The following is a 25,158-nucleotide window of genomic DNA, read 5'->3' on the forward strand; positions in this document are numbered from 1 at the left end:
TTTAAACTTAAAAAAAATTGTTTTAATGTTTATTTTTGAGAGAGAGAGACAGAGCACAGAGGGGCAGAGAGAGAGGGAGACACAGAATCCAAAGCAGGCTCCAGGCCCTGAGCTGTCAGCACAGAGCCTGATATGGGGCTTGAACTCACGAACCATGAGATCCTGACCTGAGCCGAAGTCAGACGCTTAACTGACTGAGCCACCCAGGCACCCCTGCCACTTATAAATTCTTAAAGGCCTCACTTAGATTGGGACTTAGTTTCATCTGCAGAGTTGCCACTGATTTTTCATTGTATTTACTGATAGTATTTAAATTTTCAACTGTGTATAATTACTGCTTTTCCAATCTAAGGAGTTTCTGTGTTCCCAAGATCTGAACTGATAGACAATTATTACTGTCCTAACAAATGGGGTCAGGTGACCTTAAATTATAACTCACAAATGCTTTTATAAGAAATATTCTCCTTTTGCTTTTTATAATCTTTTTAATTAAGTGGCATTTCATTAGACAAGTAGGAAAGCAGTTTCTTGTTTTAAACTCTGTCTGGTCTGCATTATAAGTTTTGAAGCATCCATAGTAAACAAGATTCTGTATAGGATACATATTTTAAGCCCCAAGTTTAAATATATATTCAACAAAAATCCCAGACAATACGAGATTTGGGTAGCCAGCTAGTTGAAATAAGACCACTGTAGAAGATATAACTAGTTCTCTTGACAGTATCTCTTTCAGTAGGCAATCACCAAATCTAGGGATTTCTCAGGCAAATACTTTTATAGCTGGAATTCTTCTATGGAATTCTATGGAATTCTAAATACCCTATATTAAGAATTCCAAAGTTGGAACTAAAGAGAATCCTTTAATACTTTTAGCTAAGGACATCAGAATGTTTTATTACATTTAGCCATGAGTATCAAAAATTTGGACTTTATTCTAAGGTTCTTTAAGACCCTAAGTCTAGGATATTTCTAAATTTATCTAATCTCAAATCACAAGAGCCTTTTATATTTACTGTAGATTTAATTAAATAACCCTACATAAAGAGACTGTCTTTGAAGATTAATATTTAACTGGCAAAAATTTATGATTGAACAGAATATTGTTTAATTATACCAAAGACATATAACATATAAACCATAATAGTACTTGATATTTGCTTTTCTTTCATAGGGAGCACGAAGAACTACTAAATCAAATGAAGGAGACTGAAAGTCATTCAGTCTGTGAAGACATAGAATGTGAACTAGAGCATTTAGTCAAGAAAATGGAAATTAAAGGAGAACAAATTTCCAAACTGATGAAACATCAAGATAATGTAAGAAGGCTTTAGTTAAAGATTTTAATAAAAAGATAACATATTTGGAGTCAATGTTACATCTCTGCATGATCTTTCAAATTTGAGGTCTGTATATGTGGTTTAGTGAAAAGATGACAGATAGAAATTAGGCTTATTATAGAGCCATCTGTCCCATTGGAATAACATGGCCTCCATGAAGAGTTCTCCAAGATAATTGTAAAGTAAGGGGAACAAGAATGTTTAGTTATGTATTCAGAAATGACCTTGGGAAAATTTTGAGGGAGGCTAAGTTTGCTTTGCAGCCCTCCTGGTTACCCTTTTAACATTCTTTCCCTTTATTTTTCCTGCCCCTTAATGCTTTAATGAAGACTCTTATGTTGACAGGTCTCTGTTTCAGTACCCATATGTAACCTGGCTCCTCAAGTAGTACTCTAATGCTAAAACCATTGTTTGTACTTTCCCAGAACAAGTTAGGCTGTGTTCCATTCCCTGGGGACCTGTGCTTAACTAGCTATAGTGTGGTGGTAAGGGGGACTCTGTCCTTGCATGCGAATGCTTAATAACTAAGAATGGCATAGCAATTTTAATATTTCAACAGAAGAATCATGGAATATGATAATATTTTATCCCAAGACAGTGATTCCATAGGTTGGATTATTAGCACTATTACCCTGCTGGAGCAGAAGGCAGAAGAAGTCTTTCCAGGAACCCTCAAATCACATCATATAGCTATCTGCCTATATAGAATAGTCAGCATTCATATAAGTTGGTGATATATTAACCTCACAACTCAGCCTTCCCTGCTTTTATAGGAAAGTAATAAAGGATTCAGAATTTTACTGCCTTTATTCTTCTATGACAAATAAAGAGAAAAAGAGGAAATGAAACTTTTAAAGCAAATATCTTCATTTTACTGGCTTTTAAAGCTATAGTAAGTAAATAGTAAGTATAAAGTAAGTAAATAGTATATAGTAAGTAAATAGTAAGTATAAAAATTTACTTTATAGTAAGTAAATTTTTTGTATGATTGTGTTAGGGTGAAGATTATATAACATACACTTTCTTAGAATTGCATAGGAGAAATTTGAAGGGAATACAAAAATAGTCGTATTTTTAACATACATAAATTAATTTTGAAAAATATTATTTCTACTCCATAATAGCTATAGCAGTATAAATTTTCAAGCATTTTATCATGATAAATTTAATTTCTGAAATTTAAATGGCCTTGGACACATACTAGGTTCTTAGCCAATATCTGGATCAGATCTACAAATTAGGCCCATGCATAAGTGAAATAGACTAAGTAATGGACTGGGTTTGGCAGAAATAGGTTTTGGCTAGTTGATAGGTTTTGTTTCATTTAATTCCATCAACTGTTACCAGATACCACCCAATGAGACATCTTTTAACTGGCATTCAGTAATACTTTAAATTCAGGAATACTTTTAAGTAAAATATGTATATGTACATTCAACTCTATAAATTCAGTGCTCATTCCTGAAAGGTCTTTTTCTCTTGTCTCTGTTCTCCAGTTTTTACTCGTTTCATATCCCTTATAAATCTTCTTGCAGCTTCTCACTGATCTTCTCAGTCCACATTGATCTTGTCCTACTTTGGCCTTCTCAAATAAACACCTTTTGTCCCACTCAGAGTTATCCCAGCCTGAATTATTCTCTACTTGTCACATTTATGCTTTTCTTTCACTAATAAGAGCTATAAGCTTTTTGAGAGCAAGGTTTGTTTTATTCATTATATTTCTACCTAACTGGCACAGTGTTAGGCATATGATAGGTATTCAGTAAAGACTTAATGAACTTTTTAATTTCATGTAACCTTTAAACCGTCAATCCAATCCATTTTAGGGTATATTTTTTATATCTTTTTTTACTAAAATGTTAGATTTTTTTCTCTCCAGGTCCGTAAACTGCAGCAAAAAATTCAAAACTCAAAGATGACTGAAGCTTCAGGTATTCAGCGAGAAGATAGCAGCCCTAAAGGATCAAAGAACATAAAAAATAGCCCCAGAAAATGTTTGCTAACTAACTCTCTTCAGAAGAACAGCAACTTTCATCCAGTACGAGTCCATAATCTTCAAATGAAATTGCGAAGAGATGATATCATGTGGGAACAGTAATAACACAATAGTAAAACTATCACCTTACATGAACTCTTGTCAATGAGATCTTGAATTGTCTAAAGTGGTTTTAATTTAATATGCCTTATGAAATTTTGAATTATGTTTCTAGTCCTTATAAAGTGTCAAGTTGTAGTATTTTTAAATTAATGCATAACAACCTCCTAAGAGTCCCGAATAATAAATGACTGCGTTTTTGTTTCTCTGACTGAAATACCTAATCTCTCCATGTGTTAGACACATTGCTCATTTTGCAGACCTCTTAAGCTAAATCTAAGAAATTATACTGGATTGATGGTATTTAAAATTAAGTTAAATTTGAGATACAAGTACCATTCCACTTTTTTATTTAGTAGGCTTATAACCTTAAGAACCAATATAAAATGAACAGAGTAAGGAAAGGTCTTTTACCTTTCCTGGTGCTTCTTCCCTATCTTATTTTATGAGCTATGAAATGTTTTTCTTTTTTGTAAATGGAAGAGCCCTGTAAAGAAGCCTTTAGCCCAAGTTTTTATGTGACAATTATAAATAGGAACTCATGGTTACTTAATTTTTAGATGTCAATAACTTAACTGCAGAAGCCGTTTTCTGCAATTCCTATTCTCTTTTACAAATCCAGTGCTGCTTTTTAACACCAGTGATCTATTTATCTTATTCCTTTATCACTAAAACTTTTGATGAGTTTTAGTCTTTGCATTATGTATAATATTCATCAGTATAAATTGAGAATGTAAATTTCCAGGACCCACTTTTATAGGAAAGTACAGGAAAATGAAATTGGATGTTTTATTACCTTATCCAGTAACAATTCAAAGAAATATGATCTTTTTTTTAGATATTTTTAAGTCAGTGATGTCATAAGCAATGTCTTTGTATATGTATGCTTTATAATAAATTTACACTTGTTGACCTATCTTTCCAGAAACCTATGGAAACTATTATGACTCTTTTGAACTTTTTTGTTTTTTTCACTGAACTCCTTTGGGCCAACTAGAGAACTGAAGTCATCAGTTGAAGTAGAAATAGAAGACTGACAGAAAAGGCATAATAGAAAGGAAGAACTCAGAAGCTAGGGTAGCAGTTTAAGAGATGGTGATTCCAAAGGGTCAGAATTGATGGTACATTTATCTACAGCTGGGGGAATGATCAAGCTATAGGTATGAAAGAATTTTCAGGTCAAGATCTTGGGGAGCTAGGAAAAGCAATTATGTTAAAGCCAGTCCTCCTAAGAAATTCCCTAAAAGTGTGTGTGTGTGGCGGGGGCGGGGGGAAGGTGGTAATTGTAGATCTCTGGTGAGGGAAGAAGAAAACCGATTCATTCTCACTGAGAGCAGAGGTGCTAAGTTAGAAGAACTTTCCAAACCTGAAGTGCAAAAATGACTGAAAATGGGCAGATGGATACTTGAAATTATCCTTGAAAGTGACTAATGATGGAGATGAAAGATTGTCTCTGGTTTAAATACTGCGTGTGTCCTTCACCCACTCTTATTCCCTCTCCCTCTGCAGCTTCTTCAGCCCCAGAGACGTTCCACAGAGCGCTTCATCTAAATTCATTTTCATCACCTTACCTACTTTTCAACTTTGTCTTTCCTCCTTGAGAATGTGAGTGCTGTAGTTTAAACTTTGCAAAAAACTCACCAGGGCCGTAATGCAGCCCTGTCTCTTTCTGTGCCTTTGTTTTCCATGCATTTAGGAAAGTGGCTGACTACACTTAGCTTACCAGTAGTGAAGTCATCACTTGTGAAACTGTATTGGTAAAACAAAAACAAAGTCATTCTAGGAACACTTGAATATTTTAGTTAAGAATTGAGAATTTTCTTGGAAAATCAATGTAGCGTAGGAGAAAAACCATAAGATTTCAGAATTAGAAGACTTGGGTTCAAGTTGTGACTCCACCATTTAGTAGTTTGGACAATCAAATAACTTTCAGGGCCTCCATTTCTTATTTGTAAAGTAGGGATTATATTGCTACCTAAATGAAGTAACGTGTCATAGAAACCACCCAGCAGAAGGGTTGGCATTGAGTAAAAACTCAATAAATGTTAAATCTGACTGCCCTGCCCCACCAAAAATTGTCAGACAACCTGAGTTTGCATGTGTTAAAGCCTGAAAGCAAGAGCCAAAACGTATTCTTTGTAAAAGTGGGAATATTCTAATTACTTGGGGTTTTTTTTTCTTCTTTTCTGTGTCTGAGAGGAAATTGTTCTGGCTTATTCCCTAGCTCAGGTTTCTAGTGAGAGTGGGTAAAGAATATAATCTTACCATGGCGTAGAAATATATAATCACACATGGCAACTTGATTTGGAGTCTGTTTTGGTTGTTGGGTGACATTTATTATGGAGAAACACTAAAGAATTGTCTCTTGTTGCTCCGTCACAGCTACTGAACTAGAAATGTGTCCTGCTCACAGACTGCTGCTTACCAGAGCCTTTGACTCCTCAGGGGTGGAGCAAATGATTTCCTTCTTGGACAGGGGCAATCTGTGGCCAGTGTACAAGAGTTGCCATGGCAACCCTGCAGCTGCGCTCTGCCTAGCAGAGACTCGGTAGGATATCGTGGATTTTGTTCACTTAAGTGAAAAACAGGTTTGTTTGTTTTTTATTTAATCAGAAATTGAAAAAAATGGAATTGGAACTGTCTAGCCAAGACAGGTCTCAACTTGGATGAAACTGTGAAACTAGAAAGTGAGTGTTTAAAACAGCAGGTATTGTGAATATTCTGATTCTGGAAATAGCAGTTCCTGGAATCTTGAGTTAACTGTACTTGTATGGGTCATTGGCAGCCTAGCCATTTTTATTGGGTATTAGCTGAATATAGAGGGGTTGAAGGGACATGCTCATTTTTCAGCAGTATAAGGTAAAAGGAGATACTTAAAATAGGGAGCTAGCTAGTGGTGGTGGTGTACTTAAAAGTTGTTTTTGAGGGACGCCTGGGTGGCTCAGTCAGTTAAGCATCCAACTCTTGATTTTGGCTCATGTCATGATCTCAGGGTCATGACATCAAGCCCCAGGGTGGGGCCTGCTTAAGATTCTCTCTCTCCCCTTGCTTTTCAGCTGCTCATGCACACTAGTGCACATTCTCTCCCTCTCTCTCTCTCTCTCTCTCTCTCTCTCTCTCTCTCTCTCTCAAAAAAAGTTGTTTTTGAGATTTTTATATAGCCTTTTTACTTTAAAAATACGACTATACAGGGGCGCCTGGGTGGCTCAGTCGGTTAAGCTTCCAACTTGGCTCAGGTCATGATCTCGCAGTTTGTGAGTTCGAGCCCCATGTCGGGCTCTGTGCTGACAGCTCCGAGCCTGGAGCCTGCTTCAGATTCTGTGTCTCCTTCTCTCTCTGCCCCTCCCCCACTTGTACTCTGTCTCTCTCTATCAAAAATAAATAAAATGTAAAAAAAAAATTTTTTTTAAATATAACTATACAACTGAAAAAATACAACTTTTAACTATAAAGGAGTAGTCTTAATCTGTAACAGGACATCAAAAAATTAAATTAAAATTTGATTGCAATGTGGTGAGAATCAAACTAAGGGGGAGAGTCTAGTTGGTTATGCACAGTGGAAGGACTGCTCACCGTGGCCAAAAATGTGCCAGCTGCCATTGTTGGTGTAGAGTAAATAGTGAAACTCCTAATGGGGTTTCCTGGAACTCTATTCAGCTGTAACTAAAGCTGTCTGCACTGAGAACATTTAATTGTATGTGAAGTTTAGATAACTAAGCTGACTCCCAGATGTATAATAAGACAAAACTCTCTACGGCATAATAGCATCTGTGAGGGGGAAAAAAAAACTCATTATGCGTTCCATGGCACCTTTTGATGAAATGAAGATAAATAAAATTATATTGGCTGTCATTGATGTAAAACTAAATTTACTTCTTGGTAATTAAATATACTTGGCCAATGCTTCAGCCTTTTTCTTCACAATCTATATGCTTATTTTCATGTAACTTCTTTAATTCCTTTTTCATATTTTGTTATGTAAGGAGAATTAGTCATAACAAAATTGTAAAGTTTAAAGTTTTAAAATATTGTCTAGGTCAGAGTTTTGTTTTGTTCTTGTTTTTTTATTGTAGTTGTGAGTCATTTGAAGAATCAGGTGGATTTTTTTTTTCCTGGTAGAATTTTTGGGAGTGTTCTCCTTATTGGTATAGAGTCATTGAATTCTCACTTGGTGCAAGATCCTGCTAGATGACATAGGCAATTATTAGAACTATAAATTAGCACACCCCACTGAAGAAGTTTATTTTTTACTATGTATGTATGGTTCATTGTGTACCTATGTGCTTTGATAGTTTCACCAGAAAATAATAGAGAAGCAAATTGTTACTTTATGCTCTAAAGCAGTTTTGTGACAATATAGGTCTTGTTAATGATCAGTTCAGCAGTCTGCAGTGTTGGGAGACTGAATCCAATGTGCTTGGAGGAGGAACGTTGGGAATTATGAGTTAGCTGTCAAAAAAGATACGTAAGTGATGAATCACTGAATTCTACTCCTGAAATCATTATTACACTATATGTTAACCAACTTGGATTTAAATAAAATTTGAAAAAAATTTTAAAGATAAAAAGTTCTGTACATAATCATCTTTCTAGAATAATCTTTTAAAATCAAGGTGAATTTATCCATCATACTCTGTGCCTAGATTTTTCCTGCATAGATATTGCTTGTCTAGCCTTACCTCATTCTTCAGGTCTCAATTTACTGCTTCCTCTAGGAAGCTCTCTTTAAATCTCCCCTTAATACCCCCCGCCTTCTACCAAATCTGACTCAGCTGCCTCTTCTTGGTATTTCTCCTTTGTTTGCACTTAGTATACTTTCTTGTTATCGTTTATTTGTTTGTCTTTCCCATAGACTGAAATCTCCCTAAGGGCATGATCCTGCCTTGCTTACCACTGTAGCCCAGCACTTAGCACAATACCTAGCCCATAAGTAGACCTCTCAATAAATATTTGATAATTGCTTGTCATGAAACTTAGTTAACCTTCTTTGATGGTCTCATCAGAGTAAGCATAATGGGTCAGGTACTGCTGTTTTAGACACCAGTTCAATTGTGCTGCTGTTTCATCTTTCAAGGATATGTGACCCAAGTTTTACATAACCATTGGTTAAAATATTCCAGTATTTTGTTGTTTGTTTGGGTGTACAGACAACAGGCACTCAGAATTGTGCTTTCTTTGATTTTATAATGCTAAGAGGAAGAGATTAGAGAACAAAGGTAGTTCTTTATTTGTGTATTGGTGTGTTGGACATGTTCATTCAGGAAGTAGTTACTGATCTCTACTCAAGTATTTGTTGATCTCCAGGATACTGTGCTAGATGCTATGGGAGATTCAAAGACACATTATACATGAATTCTCTCTTCACGTTGCTTAAAGTCTGATAGAGGAGACTGTACAGAAATATAACAGAAGGAAGAAAACAATAGTTGACATAGAGGTATAATGACCATCCCAGAGAAGATGCTTAAATATTTGTCTACTAAATTTCTCATCTATTGATAGATAAAGTTGGCCTATTCGTATTTCTTCATTCTTTTTCTTGATATATACAGCTTTCATTTGCTTTTTCACCTCATGGCAGTATTGGACTAGGATTCTTAATTCTTGTTGATTGAAGATACTAGTTCACTTAATATAAATTTAAAAGATGTATTGTCTACATAACCATGTATCAAGACACGAGTAGAAAAAATGGGTATGAAACACTGAAGTAAAATAAGGGAGTAGAGAATAAAGAAGATAAAAAAAATCAAGCAAAAATGACTGAGACTAAAACAGAAAAGTAATAGTTTTTGACTTGCACAGAATTATGCAAATGATTACCACTCACTTTTCTTATGAATTTAAGCCACTCAATTCTGTCACACTTCAGCTTCCCCATAGGTTGGACCAAGTCAGTGTTTTTCAAACTGCAGGTCCTATCCTACTAATGGATTGTGAAATCCATTTAGTGGGTCACTATGAACACTTTTTAAATGATATTAGAATAGCATTGAAAATATCAGGGTACATCACACACAGAGAAGGTCGTCAATGTTTTTGTGAAACTCTGTGAGTACTGGATAATAATTTAAAATGTAGTCCTAAATGTTATTTAAGGAAGAAGAAGTTGGCTCTTAATAAATCTTTAAAAGGAATGTATTTGAAAGATGTAGAGGAAAGATAGCCAGTTTAAATTAGGAATACTCCCAAATATCCCTTATGGTTTGTGGCAATCTACTATTTATCCCAGAAATACTATTACAGATGTGTTTTCTATATTTTACAGATAGATGTCCTGTTTTAACACCATTACATTTACTGGCCTATAAAACACTCTTTTCAAATACTAACCAACCTATATTAGAGAAATGTCACTTTTCTAATGTGGGCCCAAATAAATCTATTCAAAGTGAATCCCTTAACAAATGACCTCATTATTCTTCATCCATTGTTTCTATCTAGTCACTGCTTCTGTGCAGTCTAGCAAAGCATGGGCCCTATGGATAGGAAAGAAATTTGTTCTGCAGGTGCTTAAGACATTTTGGTGTGTGTGTGTGTGTGTGTGTGTGTGTGTGTGTGTAATTTTAATTTCAATTTTTTTTTAATTTTTAACTTTTAAAATTTTTTTGAGAGATAGAGTGTGCATGTACATGTGGGAGAGGGACAGAGGAAGAGGGGGAGAGAGAATCCCGAGCAGGTTCCATGCCCAACGCAGAGCCATGAGATCATGACCTGAACTGAAATCAAGAGTCGGACACTTAGCCAACTGAGCCACCCAGGCGCCTCTGGGTAGTTTTTAAATTCATAAAGGTATGAGATTTATGAGAGAAAAACTGTGTGCATGTCAAATCTGAACATCAACATTCAACAGCACTGAAAAAATTAAAAATTGATATACTATCAATGTGGTGCTGTTTAAAGTTATGTCATTTTACTGAGCGTTAGACCTGATAGAATATTTTTAAATGAGTGAGTGGGTGAAGTATATAAATATCTTACCTGGAGGGGTGCCTGGGTGGCTCGGTTGGTTAAGCATCCAACTTCAGCTCAGGTCATGATCTCACAGTTTGTGAGTTCGAGTCCCGCGTCAGGCTCTATGCTGACAGCTCAGAGCCTGGAGCCTGCTTCAGATTCTGTCTGTCTGTCTGTCTCTCTCTCTGTCTCTCTCTGCCCTTCCCCTGCTTGCACTCTGTCTCTCTCTCTCCCTCAAAATAAATAAACATTAAAAATTTAAAAAAAAAAAAAACCTTACCTGGAAAATAGCTTCATTAAATAAAGTACTACTAAGAGGCTGTATTTCTGTGACTTTTGATATCCTCTTCAATGTATTTCTTTGTAGCCATATCAGCTCTGGGTTATGGTTAGAACATAGGGAGAAATGCCATAGGGAAGTGAACACTGGAATGATGTTCATTATAATGGGATTCTACCTACTTGTAAAAGTTTATTCATTACAAATTATTAAATTTGCTTAAATAAAGAGATCTTAAAAGGAAGATTGTAAAATGAACAGACCTTCTAGTCATAGCTAAAATAATACACTGTTGACCTAATTTAAGTTGGTCTGATTAAGTAAATTTTAGGATAAGTTCAGAAATCATTGAAAGGTATTTTTTTGGTTAGTTTTCTTTGAAGTTAAATGTACATTGACTTGTATTTCTTAGAAAAATCTATTACTGAACTAGTACAGAATGTGAATCATTTCTTGTCTGAAATATAAGATTGATGTTTACAGAGCAGTTGTCCAGAATCTTCTTGCTGAACTGGAAAGTATTTCACTTTTTTTCACTGTAGGTCCTTTCAACTTTACAAATGTGTTATTTAAAACATAAATCATACTGGTACACAGGAAACCCATTTAAAATTAAATTTAAAAACACTCCTGAGAATTCCATGGAACATTTCTGGTTTTATAGTTTATAATTTCTAGCAAAAGAAAAATGTTTAATACCTTAAAAACATCTTTTCAGAGACAGCCAAATCTAAAATATGTAATACATGTGAGAGAATAATGCTATTAATATCTTAACTACTGAATGCTTGAACACAACATAAAAAGCATCATTATCTTTGCTTTTCCCAAAATAAACTGAGCTAACAAATTTAAAGCTGGGAAATTCAGTACCAGAGTTAAAATAAGTTATTTTTAGGTATGGAATTTCTACTTTTACTTTAATCTCAAAACTAAATGGTATGTTAAAAACTTATTCTATATTTTTATGTATATAACTTATCTGCTTGAGAATTTATATCAGTTAATACATATCTTGATTCTCTCTTATGATATGAGCACTGAGCTAAATTTTCAGATAAAGTACTTTTCTTTTTGTTCTTTTATAGCATAGGTTTCAAGTAGATGGAAGGCTGTGCCTTTGGTATTTGGGTAGGATATTTGCCTGTGATTTCAAATTCTCAGAGCAACTTCCTAACATTCCTATGAATGTTCCAGAAAAAGTAGAGTTTCTCTTAACGAGTCTACTAAAATGCTATTGATTCAGACTTCCACCTGCTGAAATAAAACATAAGCCACTTAGAGACTAAAGCATTTAGAAAAGAAAAGGAGTTCATATGCAAAGAAGATCTACAAGGGAGACCAAGCTTTAGAAGGACAGCCTTAACAAATTAGAAATATGACAAGCATTTAGAGGAAAAAAGCTACCTGCAAACTTACCAAGGTCACCAAGTTTGTATGCACTGTCTTTAAGGTGGAAAACAGCACTTTTTTCACATAATTGCCATATCCAAAAAGGTCATCGCATATCTTCAGACATTTCCAAAATCAGAGATATAGTTGTTTTAATTAGAGAGTAACTTACAAGAAAGACTCAAGATTTCATTTACTTGAGGAGCAAGAACTAGACAGGGTGATTGTTTGCTGATGTTACTTTATCTCAAGGTTGCAAAGTAAGTTTGCAGGGATTCCCCAAGACCACCTTTGTGTTCAATGATTTCACTAAAACAACACACAGAACTTAGAAAAGCTGTTGTACTCACAGTTTTGGTTTATTACAGCAAGAGAATACAGATTTAAATAAGCAACTGGAAAGGGGACATTGGACAAAGTCCAGGAAACACCAGGCGTGAGCTTCCAGTTGTCCTCTTCCAGTGAAATCATGCAGACAAGCACTTAATTCTCCTCGCAATGATGTGTGGTGATATGCTTGCAATATGGCCAAGCAAGGAAGCTCTTCCAAGCCTTGGTGTTCAGGTTTTTCGGTATGGACTGATCACACAAGCATCGCTGACTGCCCATATGGCCAACCTTCAGTCTCCAGCCCCTCTGTGAAGGTCAAGCTGATACTGCATGGCCTAAGGCCATAGTGGACCATAAATCACATTGTTAGCATGAACTATCTGGGAGGCCTGCGGTCCCTAGGTAAACAAAAACATCATCAGGCAGGATATTCCAAGGCCTTAGATGTCATCTCCTGGGAGTTGAGTAAAGACCAAACCTTTCTTTGGAATGTGAAAGGTTTGCACAACTTAGACATGTTGTGTTGACCCTTTACACTGTTGTTTCATTTTGTTTTCTACTCTGGAATGTGATGTGCATTGCTTACCCATCTGGTTAAGATGTAAATGTTGCCTCCAAATTTCCTCCTAAAGCATGGCTCTGACCACATAAATTTGTCTACTGATTTTATGATACAGTATCATTACTTTGATATTTTGTGTTATTTGGTCAGTTTTATTATATGGATGTGATAAAAGGTGAAGCTTAATGCACAGAGACCTTTTTATAATCTGGTTAGTGAAACTAGAGACATGTGATACTACAATTTAGGGGTTAACTTTGGAGACTTCGTAAAGTCTTTAAGGCTGTCATTCCTTTATATGTAAGATACTGCTCCCATAAGCTCTTATACTGAAATCCGAAGCCAAGAGCCATTCAGTTCACCTCAGTCAAGTTACTTGGAACTTGTTTAGTAATGGGCTTGCCGTACCTACTTTAATGGGATTTGAGGCATAGCCACAGACAGTAAAGCAATTTTTAAATTACTACTTGGTAGTAAGGAGAACAGGTTTTGATTGAACTTATGCTAAATAGCTACATGGCTATGAAAAGGAAGGAAACTTAGTAAAGGCATTTTGTATCATATTTAACAATTTTTACCATTTTGTGGTACATTGATATATGATTTTCTCCAGAATCATTCTTTTTGTTTTCCTGCCAGTCTCTTACTTATAAATTCCATTAAGTATTTCCAAATATTTTTTTTTCTGTAATTCTGAAGGGTCAGTTGGAACATAATACCATTTAAGGAATGTTTCTACCAGTTTATATAAGTGTAGCCAATAGATCAAAATAATGTATGTCCCTTAGAAAGAAAGCATTCACAGAATTAACTCATTTAGTCCTAGGTGATAAATTCTTGTTTTTCTGATTTGAGGTGAAGCACTCAATTTCTTGAAGTCATTTGCTTCTGGATTTAAAGAATCCTAGAAATCCTGACTCTATCTTTTGATAGTCTGACAGGTATCTTTTTGTCATGCTGATACCAGTTTACACTGAAAAATCTGTTTCCATGAGTCCGCTCCCTATAGAGTCAACAATTACGAGTATGGTAAAGTGTTTACTGAGGCTTTCATTCTTTTCATGTTTGTTCCAGAAGACTCCGTTTTTGCTCTGTATCTTATCATGGGGACTTGATGAAAAAGCAGAAACTGTCCGTGGATGACAAGACTCAATGGCTTAGGTTAATTTTGTAAAGGCCAACAATACTAGAATAGTGGGGAGTAGAATCTTTTTTCTGAAGTAACACATAATCATTTTATAAGGATTTAGTCAATTATTATCCTGAGAGGATAATTTATGGATTGAGTGGGCATTAAAAAGTCTCCAGGTTCTTTTATCTCAAAATATTTTTAGGATTGTCAACTGCAAATAAAATATTCCTTTAAAAAAAATCAATTTGGGGGGTGCCTGGGTGGCTCAGTTAGTTAATGCATCTGACTCTTGATTTAGGCTCAGGTCATGATCTCATGGTTCATGAGATTGAGCCTCACGTAGGTCTCCATGCTGACAGCACAGAGTCTGCTTAGAATTCTCTCTCTCTCTCTCTCTCTCTCTCTCAAATAAACTTTAAAAATAAATAAATAAAGTTTAAAAAATAGTTACTGTGGGGGCGCCTGGGTGGCGCAGTCGGTTAAGCGTCCGACTTCAGCCAGGTCACGATCTCGCGGTCCGTGAGTTCGAGCCCCACGTCGGGCTCTGGGCTGATGGCTCAGAGCCTGGAGCCTGTTTCCGATTCTGTGTCTCCCTCTCTCTCTGCCCCTCCCCCGTTCATGCTCTGTCTCTCTCTGTCCCAAAAATAAATAAAAGTTGAAAAAAAATTTAAAAAAAAAAAAAAAAAATAGTTACTGTGCCAATCTTTGTATAGAGACATGAGTATGCTTCTGGCCAACCTGAAAGTTACACAATTGCTAAAAATATCTTTATTTTATATTTATAGTAATACATTTACTTAAATATAGTTAACTTAGTTTAAGCTCCTCTGAACTGCTGTGCAAGTTCTTTTCATATGTAGGACTCAATAAGCAGGATGACTTTTGCAATAGTTTTGAGCTAATAAAAATCTGCAGTATACCAAACATATCTAATGATTTTTAGTATTCCTCCTTTTATAGGATAAATTAGCAAAACTTTGGAGCTGTCTAGCAACTGTTTGGGAAACCCCAAAGAAAATTTTATATAGAAAACACAGTAATAGTTTATTATTCTGAATTTGGGAAATGCCATATCAAAAAAAGTTATCAGAATATAAAAGATATGATTAAGTGACTAAAGAAGTTTACAGGCAATTTGAAACATTTCTTTCAAAAAAGAACATGTATACCAACATACCTCAGTTTTTGATACATATCTTTTCAACCTACTAATTAATGGTCACTTAAAATATGTAAAAATAAAAGGCAAGTGTATGTAAAAACTGTTTGTTGACCTAGTATTTATTTTGTTCTGTACAAATGACTTGCTTAGATATAATTTATATCCAAAGATTACTAATTAAAGTAACTCAGTTTAATATTCATTTAGGAATTAGAAACGTATCTATAAAGTATAATTATTTAGGCTTTCCATGAGAAAACAAACCTGTCTTGCATAAGTTAGAAGAGTATACAACATTTTAATTCTCACTGTAATTAAATCACAAAGGAGACATCTAAAACAGCATTATTAAACCAGTCTAATTTGTCCAACTGCATGCTCATTAGGAACATGATTACTTAAATTTTTCTGTTTTTCATACTAAATATTTAGGAAGTCTTCAAGTTTTGTTTAAAGGTACTAAAGTTTTCTTTCTATTTTTGTCTCTGCTGTCAATTTGCATCTCATTACTTATCTTGTCAACTTGTAAACAAGGCTATTTTTGTAGTAATTTTCCAGTCAGATTGTGGGTTGAGCTAGAAGCACAACTTTAGATTTATTAACACCTTATTTTGGGGCACAAAGCTCTTTTGTACATCTTTACCTGGATTATTCATTTATTTATGCTTTCCTATTTTCTTTTGAGAGGAGAGAAAGTAAAAGTTATACACCCAGAACTTTTTAGATATCTTGCAGGGATCATTAAGCTCTAAGCAAGTCAAAAGCAATCATTCTCTCTCCATCACAAATTCAGGCTTATTTGTAGAACGCTTGTACCATTCAAACAAAACACAAAGTCTCTACCCTTTGCTCTAAAACCGTTTAAAGCAATTTCAAATTTTATTCATTGTGTATATTTTGTCCTCTCTTATGGTAAATTTGTCTGTTGGAATTAGATATCCTTACATAGTGTGTTCAAATGACAGCTGTTATGGCCTGTTAGTCTCTAATAGTATCCCAAGGGACAGAGAAAGTTTATAATTGTAAATAGACTATTGTAGAAAGCTGTACCTTCCTTTTTGAGGAGGAAAGAAGGCTTTTAAAAAAATACACTAAAAGAACCAACAGCTTGGTTTTATAACATCAGCCACAGATAGATCAAATGTAATCCACGTACAAAATCTCACTGGCTGATACAACTCCAGATTTCCAATATCTGCTCTTCACTCCGGTGGGCACGAAAATATTTTTATTTTGATTTGAATCAGAGTGGCACACAACATGAGAACAGCATAGAGGGTTTCACCAGTGGTAAGGCAGCAATGAAATAAATGAGTACTATGGGGAGTAATATGAGCAACTTTCCAACTTACTAGTGAAACCAGTCATCAGTTTGACTAAATCAAGCTCTCAAGACCTAAAGGCAAAGAACGATGTATCTCAATGACAGGAGCTAACAGAATGCTTAAGACAAATGTAAAATACAATCAAATACACTGTCATATGTTACCTCATAAGGACCAGACAGACCATTAAAAACTGTATTGCCAACATTGCTGCTGCCAAAAGAGAAATAGTGCTTGTGTACAAATCAGAACTAGCATGAAAACCAGACTTAACCAGGAAACAAAAAAACCAAATAGTTATAAAAAAGAAATAGAATCAACTAAATTAAAACCCTATTTCCACAGAAGATTCACCCTAGGACTGGAAAAAGTTATAACTCAAAGAACCGTTAAGTTACAGTTTACTTGGTTCTGGCTGGCGAATATTTACCCCTGGTAGATAAATACATAAAATCTTGGTAGAATCTGTAGAATTGTCAAAGAGATACTCAGAGACAAAGCACTTATTAAGGAAAAGTTTACTTTTAAGAAAATTTTGTAAGAAACTCCCAAGTATAAAAGGACTGGTTCACCAGATAAAAAATACAAGAGTTGGGGATGGGCGCCAGAGTGGCTCAGTTGATTAAGCGTCCGACTTTGGCTCAGGTCACGATCTCATGGTTTGTGATTTTGAGTACCACATTAGGCTCTGTGCTGACAGCTCAGAGCTTGAAGCCTGCTTTAGATTCTGTGTGTCTCTCTGTGCCCCTCCCCTGCTCACGCTCTGTCTCTCTCTCTAAAATAAATAAATAATATTTTTTAAAATGTTAGGAACAACCCCACAAAATTATCAATACTATTAGCTTGTAGTTAGTCCGCTCATGATAGAAAAGAGCAATTTTATCAAATGGCTGTCATAGCTACAAAGGTTACCACAAATCAACATTGTAAAAGTTGATAAAATTGTGTTTATGAGGGAGTCAATACTTATAAACAAAACTTAAGGATTCTTTTATTTTGGGACAGTGAACTAGACACAGTGACCCTGTTTTTGTTTCCTTGTTTTGTTTCTCTCAGGGTGCAAGTTGTTTTATTTTCTGATTATGATGTATACACACACTGACGCAGCAGAGCAATGTGTCAAGTTTTGCTTCAACACATGCTTCTTTTGGTCCTTGGTAGTTGAAAACCCGTTCACAAACAAATACTGAGGTAGTTAGTATAACTTAAAGGAAAAGAACTAACAATACAGCGGGAAAAGGCCAAGTTTAAGGGGGTAGTTTGGAGAGTAGGTTTTTTTAAAAAGAAATTGCCATATCTCTGTGGACAAAATAATAAAAACTTTGGATTAATGGGATTATAATACTAATGACTAAGACAAATCATAAAAATTTGATTTTGATTGAGGAAAAAGAGAGAAGGGGTAGAACAAAATTAAATTTGCCAACCCTTTCAGTGAGAAGTTGAGTCTGACTTTGTCAGACTCAAGGAAAAAATACAGGTAGAATTCCATACTTAAAGAATTTGTAAATACTAAGAGGATTGAGGTTCATTTAATCCATATCCCTTTGATGAGCCTCCTCTTCCAAACAGCCAGACACCTTGGTTTTTCCCAGACACTTGTTAGACCAGCTTTTCTCAGGATGGAAGCTATGAATCATTAGTGGATCCTGACGTTGATTAGTAGTGAATTGTGACCAGAAGTTTATTTTTATTTTTTAAATTTTTTAAAAGTTTATTTAATTCCAATATCTAATAAAAGTGCTCAAAATAAGTACTAACCATTTAACCGAACAATTCCATGTTTAGAAATTTGTTCTAAGGGATTAAGGAGGTCTACAGAGACTAACATACATGGCAGAATTATAAAAATTTGGATGTTACAAAGCAAAAAAAAAAAAAAAAAAAAAAAAAAAAAAAAAAAAAAAAAAAAAAAGTTTATTTAATTCAAGAGAGAGAGAGAGAGAGAGAGAGAGAGAGAGAGTGTGTGTGTGTGTGTGTGTGTGTGTGTGTGTGTGTGTGTGTGAACAGGGTAGGAGCAGAGAGAGAGGGGAGAGAGAATCCCAAGCAGGCTCTGCACCGTCAGAGCAGAGCCTGATGCAATGCTTGAACTCACGTACCATGAGATCATGACCTGAACTGAGACCAAGAGTCAGATGCTTAACCAACTGAGCAATCCAGATGCCCCCATTTTTTAATGAAATAGAGTAGAAAATATCAGAAATACATTATGTGTGGTACTTCTCAAGTAACTATTGAGACTTCTACTTTAGGTAGGATTTAGTAGAAATACGAGGCTTCCACTGAAACAGATAAATTATGAAGTTATATGTGTAAAGTTATGGACACAACAAAGCCTAGATGAACTAAATTTCTAGAAAAGGAAGAGCTCTCATGAGTGAGCTGACAATCCCTGGATGTTTTATTCCTTAGATCATTTACCAATTCTGGTCATATTGACTCTGTTTTTGGCACAGAGACTCTACTGGGACAAAGAGAAGCCAGGTGAGTTTTTGAAGACCTTGGGTGTGAACATACCAGATTTGAATCTAAAGAAGTTGGAAATATACCATGGATATTTGCTGAACGTTGGAGTTCAGCAAAAAGAGCCTGGAGAACTGGCCCAGAAAAATCTTCAATTTTTTGGTGCTTGGGAGGTAAATTCCTTCTGGAAACAGGGACTGTGTCAGACATGACAGATCTCTCCCTCAAGTTTTTGCCAGATATTGAACTTGATGTTGTGGGGAACTAAGCTCAAAACCTTTGAAGGACAGAATGCCAGGGATGGAGAGAAAGAGAAAAGCCAGGCTATCAATCAAAAACCTCAGGAGGCCATACTCACAAAGGAAACTGGATTGGAAGGGCAGAGTTAACTCTGTCCACAATGATTAAGAGACAAAATCCCACCAGAGACAGAAAGGTAGCATGAAATACTTGGCTAGTTCTCCCTCTCAAGACATTTGCCAGATTTTGAAGCTGCATTGAAGTAGGAGGCTAATGAGCTAAATTAAAATTTCTAAAATCATAAACACTATGATTCTCCCATAGTGTTTAAGGGGTGAAGGAGAGAGACTTGCCAAGTTGTCAATCAGAAGTCCAGGTGAGCCACACCTGAAGAAAAAGGACAACGAAGAGGCAAACTGAGTCTAACTAAAACCAGAATCCAGCCCCAATCTAATTCCATTCCTGATGGGATTAAGATGACTAGCCCTTCAAATTATGCATCTAACAGAATAAAGGGAGAAACTTTATGGGGGGGGGCAGAATAACAACACTATCAGTCCCATTGGTTCTTTTATACACCAAACATAGCATATAATAAACTATAAGACTTGAGAAGATGTGGGAAAGTATGAGTGATGAGAGAAAAAGCAGATAGTAAAAGCAGACCCATAGATGATCCAGATGTTAGAATTAGCAGACAAGGACTTTAAAATAATTACTATGTACATATGTATATACATATCATGCACATATGCACACATACACAGTAAAAGAGGAAAAGATGGGAAAATTGGATAAAGTGATGCATAATTTTGACAGATTGGAATCTATAAAAATATGCATTATAGAACTTAAAAATACAACAGCTAAAATTGAGAATTCACTGGGTAGTTTTAAGAGCTTAGACTGAGCAAAAAACAGTGAACTTTAAGACAGGAAAATAGAAAATATCTGAAAATGAGGCACAGAGACAAATAGAATGGGATGAATTAAATGGAGTAAAAGAATATAGTGAAGTAATCAAATGTATGTTTAATTAGAGTCCTAGAAGGATAAGAATGAAAGAGAATGGAGCAGAAGCAATATTTGAAGAGATAATAGTCATGAAAGTCCCCGAACTGATGACTCTTATCAGCCCAAACATTATAGCTCAGTGAACCCCAATACACAGGGAGGATATATACAAAGGAAGCCACAGTTAAAAACATTACAGCTGAAATGCTGAAAGACAAACATAAAATCTTCAAAGCAGCAAGAGAAAACAAGACACATTACTTTCTAAAAAAGGAACAATAAGACAGATGACTGATTTTCTGATTGAAATTATGGAAGCGAAAAAAGAATAGACGTTTAAAATTCTACAAAAAAAAGTATCTGTTGTATACCTAATTAAAATATCCTTTGGAAATCATGATAAAATAAATACTTATTCAGACAAAAGCTGAGAGAATTCATCAGCAGCAGACCCGCACCATAAAAAATATTAAAGGTAGTTATTTTTAGATAAAGGAAAATTAACTCAAATGGAAACATGGGTCCTCAGGAAAAAAAAGAGCAGCGGAAAAGATAAATATGTGATTAAATTTTTTAAATTGAATTTCGAAGCAGCAAAAATAAAATGTGGAGTTTATATGCAGAAGTAAAGTAAAAAAAAAAAACAGTTGCATGAATTGTAGGAAAGAGGTAAATGGACATAAACCATTGTAAGGTTTTTATTCTTTGGACAGTGGTTAAAAAAAAATACTAGTTTAAGGTAGGCTGTAACAAGCCAAGGATACATATTGTAATCTAAAGGAATGATTATCAAAGTATAAGTATTATCAAAGTAGCAGTATAAAGCAATATAAATATCATCTGGGAATTTTTTAGAAGTAAAAATTCCTCCCCCAGACCTACTAAATTATAAACTTCAGAGGTGGGGCCCAGAAATTGTATGTTTGAAGAGTCCTCTAGGTGTTTCTGATGCGCACTAAAGTCTCAGAACAATTGCCCTGGGTAATAACCAAAAGAAAACAAACAAGTATAATTAAAAACCTAATAGAAGAGAGAAAACAATAATAAAAAACTTGAATAATCCAAAGTAATAAAGGAAAAAAGGAATAAAGGAAGAGAGAATATATAGGACAAATAGAAAAATAAAATGAATCAAATACATAGTAAGATTGTGAACTTAAACCCAACTATAATGGTACTCACATTAAATGTAAATGAATTAAATGTTTCTATTAAAAAGATTTTCAGGGGCGCCTGGGTGGCGCAGTCGGTTAAGCGTCCGACTTCAGCCAGGTCACGATCTCGCGGTCGTGAGTTCGAGCCCCGCGACGGGCTCTGGGCTGATGGCTCAGAGCCTGGAGCCTGTTTCCGATTCTGTGTCTCCCTCTCTCTCTGCCCCTCCCCCGTTCATGCTCTGTCTCTCTCTGTCCCAAAAAAATAAATAAACGTTGAAAAAAAAAAAAAAAAGATTTTCAGATTTGACTCAAGAGACAAAAAGGCACAGATAATTTGAAAGGATTAAAAAGATATACCATGTAGGGGTTCCTGGGTGGCTCAGTAGGTTAAACATTGCACTCTTTTTTTTTTTTTTTTTTAACGTTTATTTATTTTGGGGACAGAGAGAGACAGAGCATGAACGGGGGAGGGGCAGAGAGAGAGGGAGACACAGAATCGGAAACAGGCTCCAGGCTCTGAGCCATCAGCCCAGAGCCTGACGCGGGGCTCGAACTCACGGACCACGAGATCGTGACCTGGCTGAAGTCGGACGCTTAACCGACTGTGCCACCCATTGCACTCTTAATTTTGGCTGGTGAGATCCAGCCCCACATGAGGGTCTGCACTGACAGAGTGGAGCCTGCTTGGGATTCTCTCTCTCCTCCATCCACGCTCTTTCTCAAAATAAATAAACAAATATATGTGTGTGTGTGTGTATATATATATGTGTGTGTGTGTGTGTATATATATATATTATATATATATACATATATATGTATGTATATATAATATATACCATGTAAACACTACCCACCCAAAATGTTCTGTGATTGTATTACTAAGACATAAATTTGACTTTAAGGAGTATTACTAAAGGGCGCCTGGGTGGCTCAGTCAATTGAGTGTTGGACATCAGCTCAGGTCATGATCTCATGGTTTGTGGGTTCAAGCCCCCCATTGGGCTCTGTGCTGACAGTTTAGAGATGTCAGATTGGGTGTCTGCTTCTCTCTCTGTCCCTCCCCCACTCGCACTCTGTCTCTCAAAAATGAATTAAAAAGTTAAAAATTTTGCAAAAAAATATTACTAAAGATGAAGATGTCATAATGACAAAAGTTTCATTTAATAAAAAAAAAAACCTTACAATCCTACTAGCAGCCAATAATAACTTCAGATACGTAAAACCAAAATATCAGAACTAAATGGAGAAATACACAAAAACCAGTCATTGCCAAAGATTTTAATGTACATATCTCAATATCTCATTAAAAGTCAGACAAAAAAATCAGTAAAGATATGAGATTTAAACAACATTATGAAACAACTCAATCTGACTGATCTATGTAGAGCACCACTCGCAACAACAGAATATATATTCAAAAGTACATGACACATTTACCAAAATAGACCATATGTTAGCAGAAAGCAAGTTTAAAATATTTTCAAAAATTGAAATCATGCAGACTATGTTCTTAGGCCACAATGGAATCACATTGAAAACTGAAGCCAAAAACTGGAACCAATTCTAAATGATTTACATGTCAATGAAGAATTCTCAGTGGAAATTAGAAAATATTAAAATGAGTGGGGCGCCTGGGTGGCTCAGTTGGTTGGGCATCCGACTTCAGCTCAGGTCGCCATCTCGCGGTCCGTGAGTTCGAGCCCCGCGTCGGGCTCTGGGCTGGTGGCTCAGAGCCTGGAGCCTGCTTCCAATTCTGTGTCTCCCTCTCTCTCTGCCCCTCCCCCGTTCATGCTCTGTCTCTCTGTCTCAAAAATAAATAAACGTTAAAAAAAAATTAAAAAAAAAGAAAATATTAAAATGAGAAATAATGAAAGCGCATCTAAAATGGTGATGTAACTAAAGCAATGCTTGGAAGGAAATTTATAGTTTAAATGCATGCATTTAGGAGATAGGTTAAAAATTATTGGTCTAAAACTTTAATCTCAAGAGCTTAAATCCAAGATACTAAAAAGAATGTATAATAAATGATTAGGAATAAAAAACATGTAAATAATAAATGAATAATAATTCAATATAATTGGTATTATTGAATTAATTGGTATAGTAAATGAATGTAAATAATATATGAATCATAATAAATGAGCAGAAATCAGTGAAAGATAAAGCAGACATAAACAGACATTTAGAATAAAATAAAACTTGGGGCACCTGGGTGGCTCAGTTGTTGGTTGTCCGACTTCAGCTTGGGTCATGATCTCACGGTTTGTGAGTTCAAGCCCCGCGTGGGGCACTGTGCTGACAGCTCAGAGCCTGGAGCCTGCTTCAGATTCTGTCTCCTTCTCTCTCTCTGCCCCTCCCCCGCTTGTGCTCTGTCTCTCTCTCTCTCTCAAAAACAAACAAACTTTTAAAAAAGAAGAAGAAGAATAGGGAAGCCTGCATGGCTCAGTCGGTTAAGCGTCTGACTTAGGCTCAGGTACTGGTCTCACAGCTCACTGGGGCCCCGCGTGGGGCTCTGTGTTGACAGCTCAAAGCCTAGAGCCTGCTTCAGATTCTGTGTCTCCCTCTCTCTCTCTGCTCCTCCTCCACTCGTGCTCTGTCTCTCTCTGTCTCAAAAATAAACAAACATTAAAAAAAATTTTTTTTAAGAATTGTTAGAATAAAATAAAACTAAATATGGCTCACTTAGTAAAATTATTAGATCTCTAATAAGACTGATCAAGATAAAATAACAAGTACAGAAATTATCAATAGTAGGAATGTAAAAGGAGACAACACTATATATCCTACAGATAATAAACTAGTAAAAAGATTCAAAGGGCATTAAGAAAGTGAAAAGACCCACAGAACAGGAGAAAATATTTGCAAATAATGTACCTGATAAAATATGTATCTAGAATATATAAAGAACTCTTGTAACTCATTATAAAAAAACCAAAAAGCTCAATTAGAAGAATGGCAAAGTGGGGTACCTGGGTGGTTCAGTCACTTAAGCATCCAACTTCAGCTCAGGTGATGATCTCATGGTTCGTGGGTTCAAGCCCTGCATTGGGTGCTGTGCTGACAGCTCAGAGCCTGGAGCCTGCTTCAGATTCTGTGTGTCCCTCTCTCTCTGCCCCTCCCTCACCTGCACTCTGTCTCTCTCTCTCTCAAAAATAAAATAAATAAATAAGTAAAGATGTGCAAAGAATCTGAATAGTCATTTCCCCAAAGAGGATAAACAAATGACCGACAAGCACATGTAAAGATACTCAGCATCATTGACATTAGGGAAATGGGAATCAAAACCACAATGAGATACCATTTCACATCCACTAGGATGATTAAAATAAAAAAGATAATAACAAGTGTTAACAAAGATGTGGAGAAATTGGAACCCTCACACACTGCTGGTGAGAATGTAAAATGGTGCAGCTGCTTTAAAAGACAGTCTGGCAAAACTTTTACATGAACGTTCGTAAGAGCCTTATTCATAATAGCCAAAAACTAGAAACAACCCCAATCTCCTTCAAATGATGAACTAATAAACAAAAGGTGGTATAGCCATGCAATGGAATATTATTCAGCCATAAAAATGAATGATATATCTGTATGTTAACTAACTGGATACATGCCAAAACAGAGATGAACCTTGAAAACATTATGTGAAATAAAAGAAGCCAGTCACAAAAGACCACATATTGGATGATCCCATTTATATAAAATTGCCAGGATGGGCAAA

General features: G+C 35.6%; 2 protein-coding genes across 5 annotated transcripts in view; both read left to right on the forward strand.

Moving 5' to 3' along the window:
* Nucleotides 1-4,370, forward strand: part of CEP57L1 (centrosomal protein 57 like 1) — a 75,472-nt gene extending 71,102 nt beyond the window's left edge. For all 4 annotated transcript variants that reach the window (XM_047857994.1, XM_047857993.1, XM_047857995.1 and 1 more), the window contains 2 exons: nt 1,172-1,316; nt 3,217-4,370. In XM_047857994.1, the coding sequence (XP_047713950.1) occupies nt 1,172-1,316; nt 3,217-3,435 (364 nt within the window). In that variant the 3' untranslated portion in view covers nt 3,436-4,370. The remainder of the gene's footprint in view (nt 1-1,171; nt 1,317-3,216) is intronic.
* Nucleotides 4,371-4,736: 366 nt separating this feature from the next.
* Nucleotides 4,737-25,158, forward strand: part of LOC125165943 (uncharacterized) — a 178,628-nt gene continuing 158,206 nt past the window's right edge. Inside the window, exon 1 of the mRNA XM_047859469.1 lies at nt 4,737-6,020. The gene's annotated coding sequence lies outside the window, so the exon portion shown is untranslated. The remainder of the gene's footprint in view (nt 6,021-25,158) is intronic.

This window comes from Prionailurus viverrinus, chromosome B2, assembly GCF_022837055.1.
Source record: "Prionailurus viverrinus isolate Anna chromosome B2, UM_Priviv_1.0, whole genome shotgun sequence".
Classification (NCBI taxonomy): domain Eukaryota; kingdom Metazoa; phylum Chordata; class Mammalia; order Carnivora; family Felidae; genus Prionailurus; species Prionailurus viverrinus.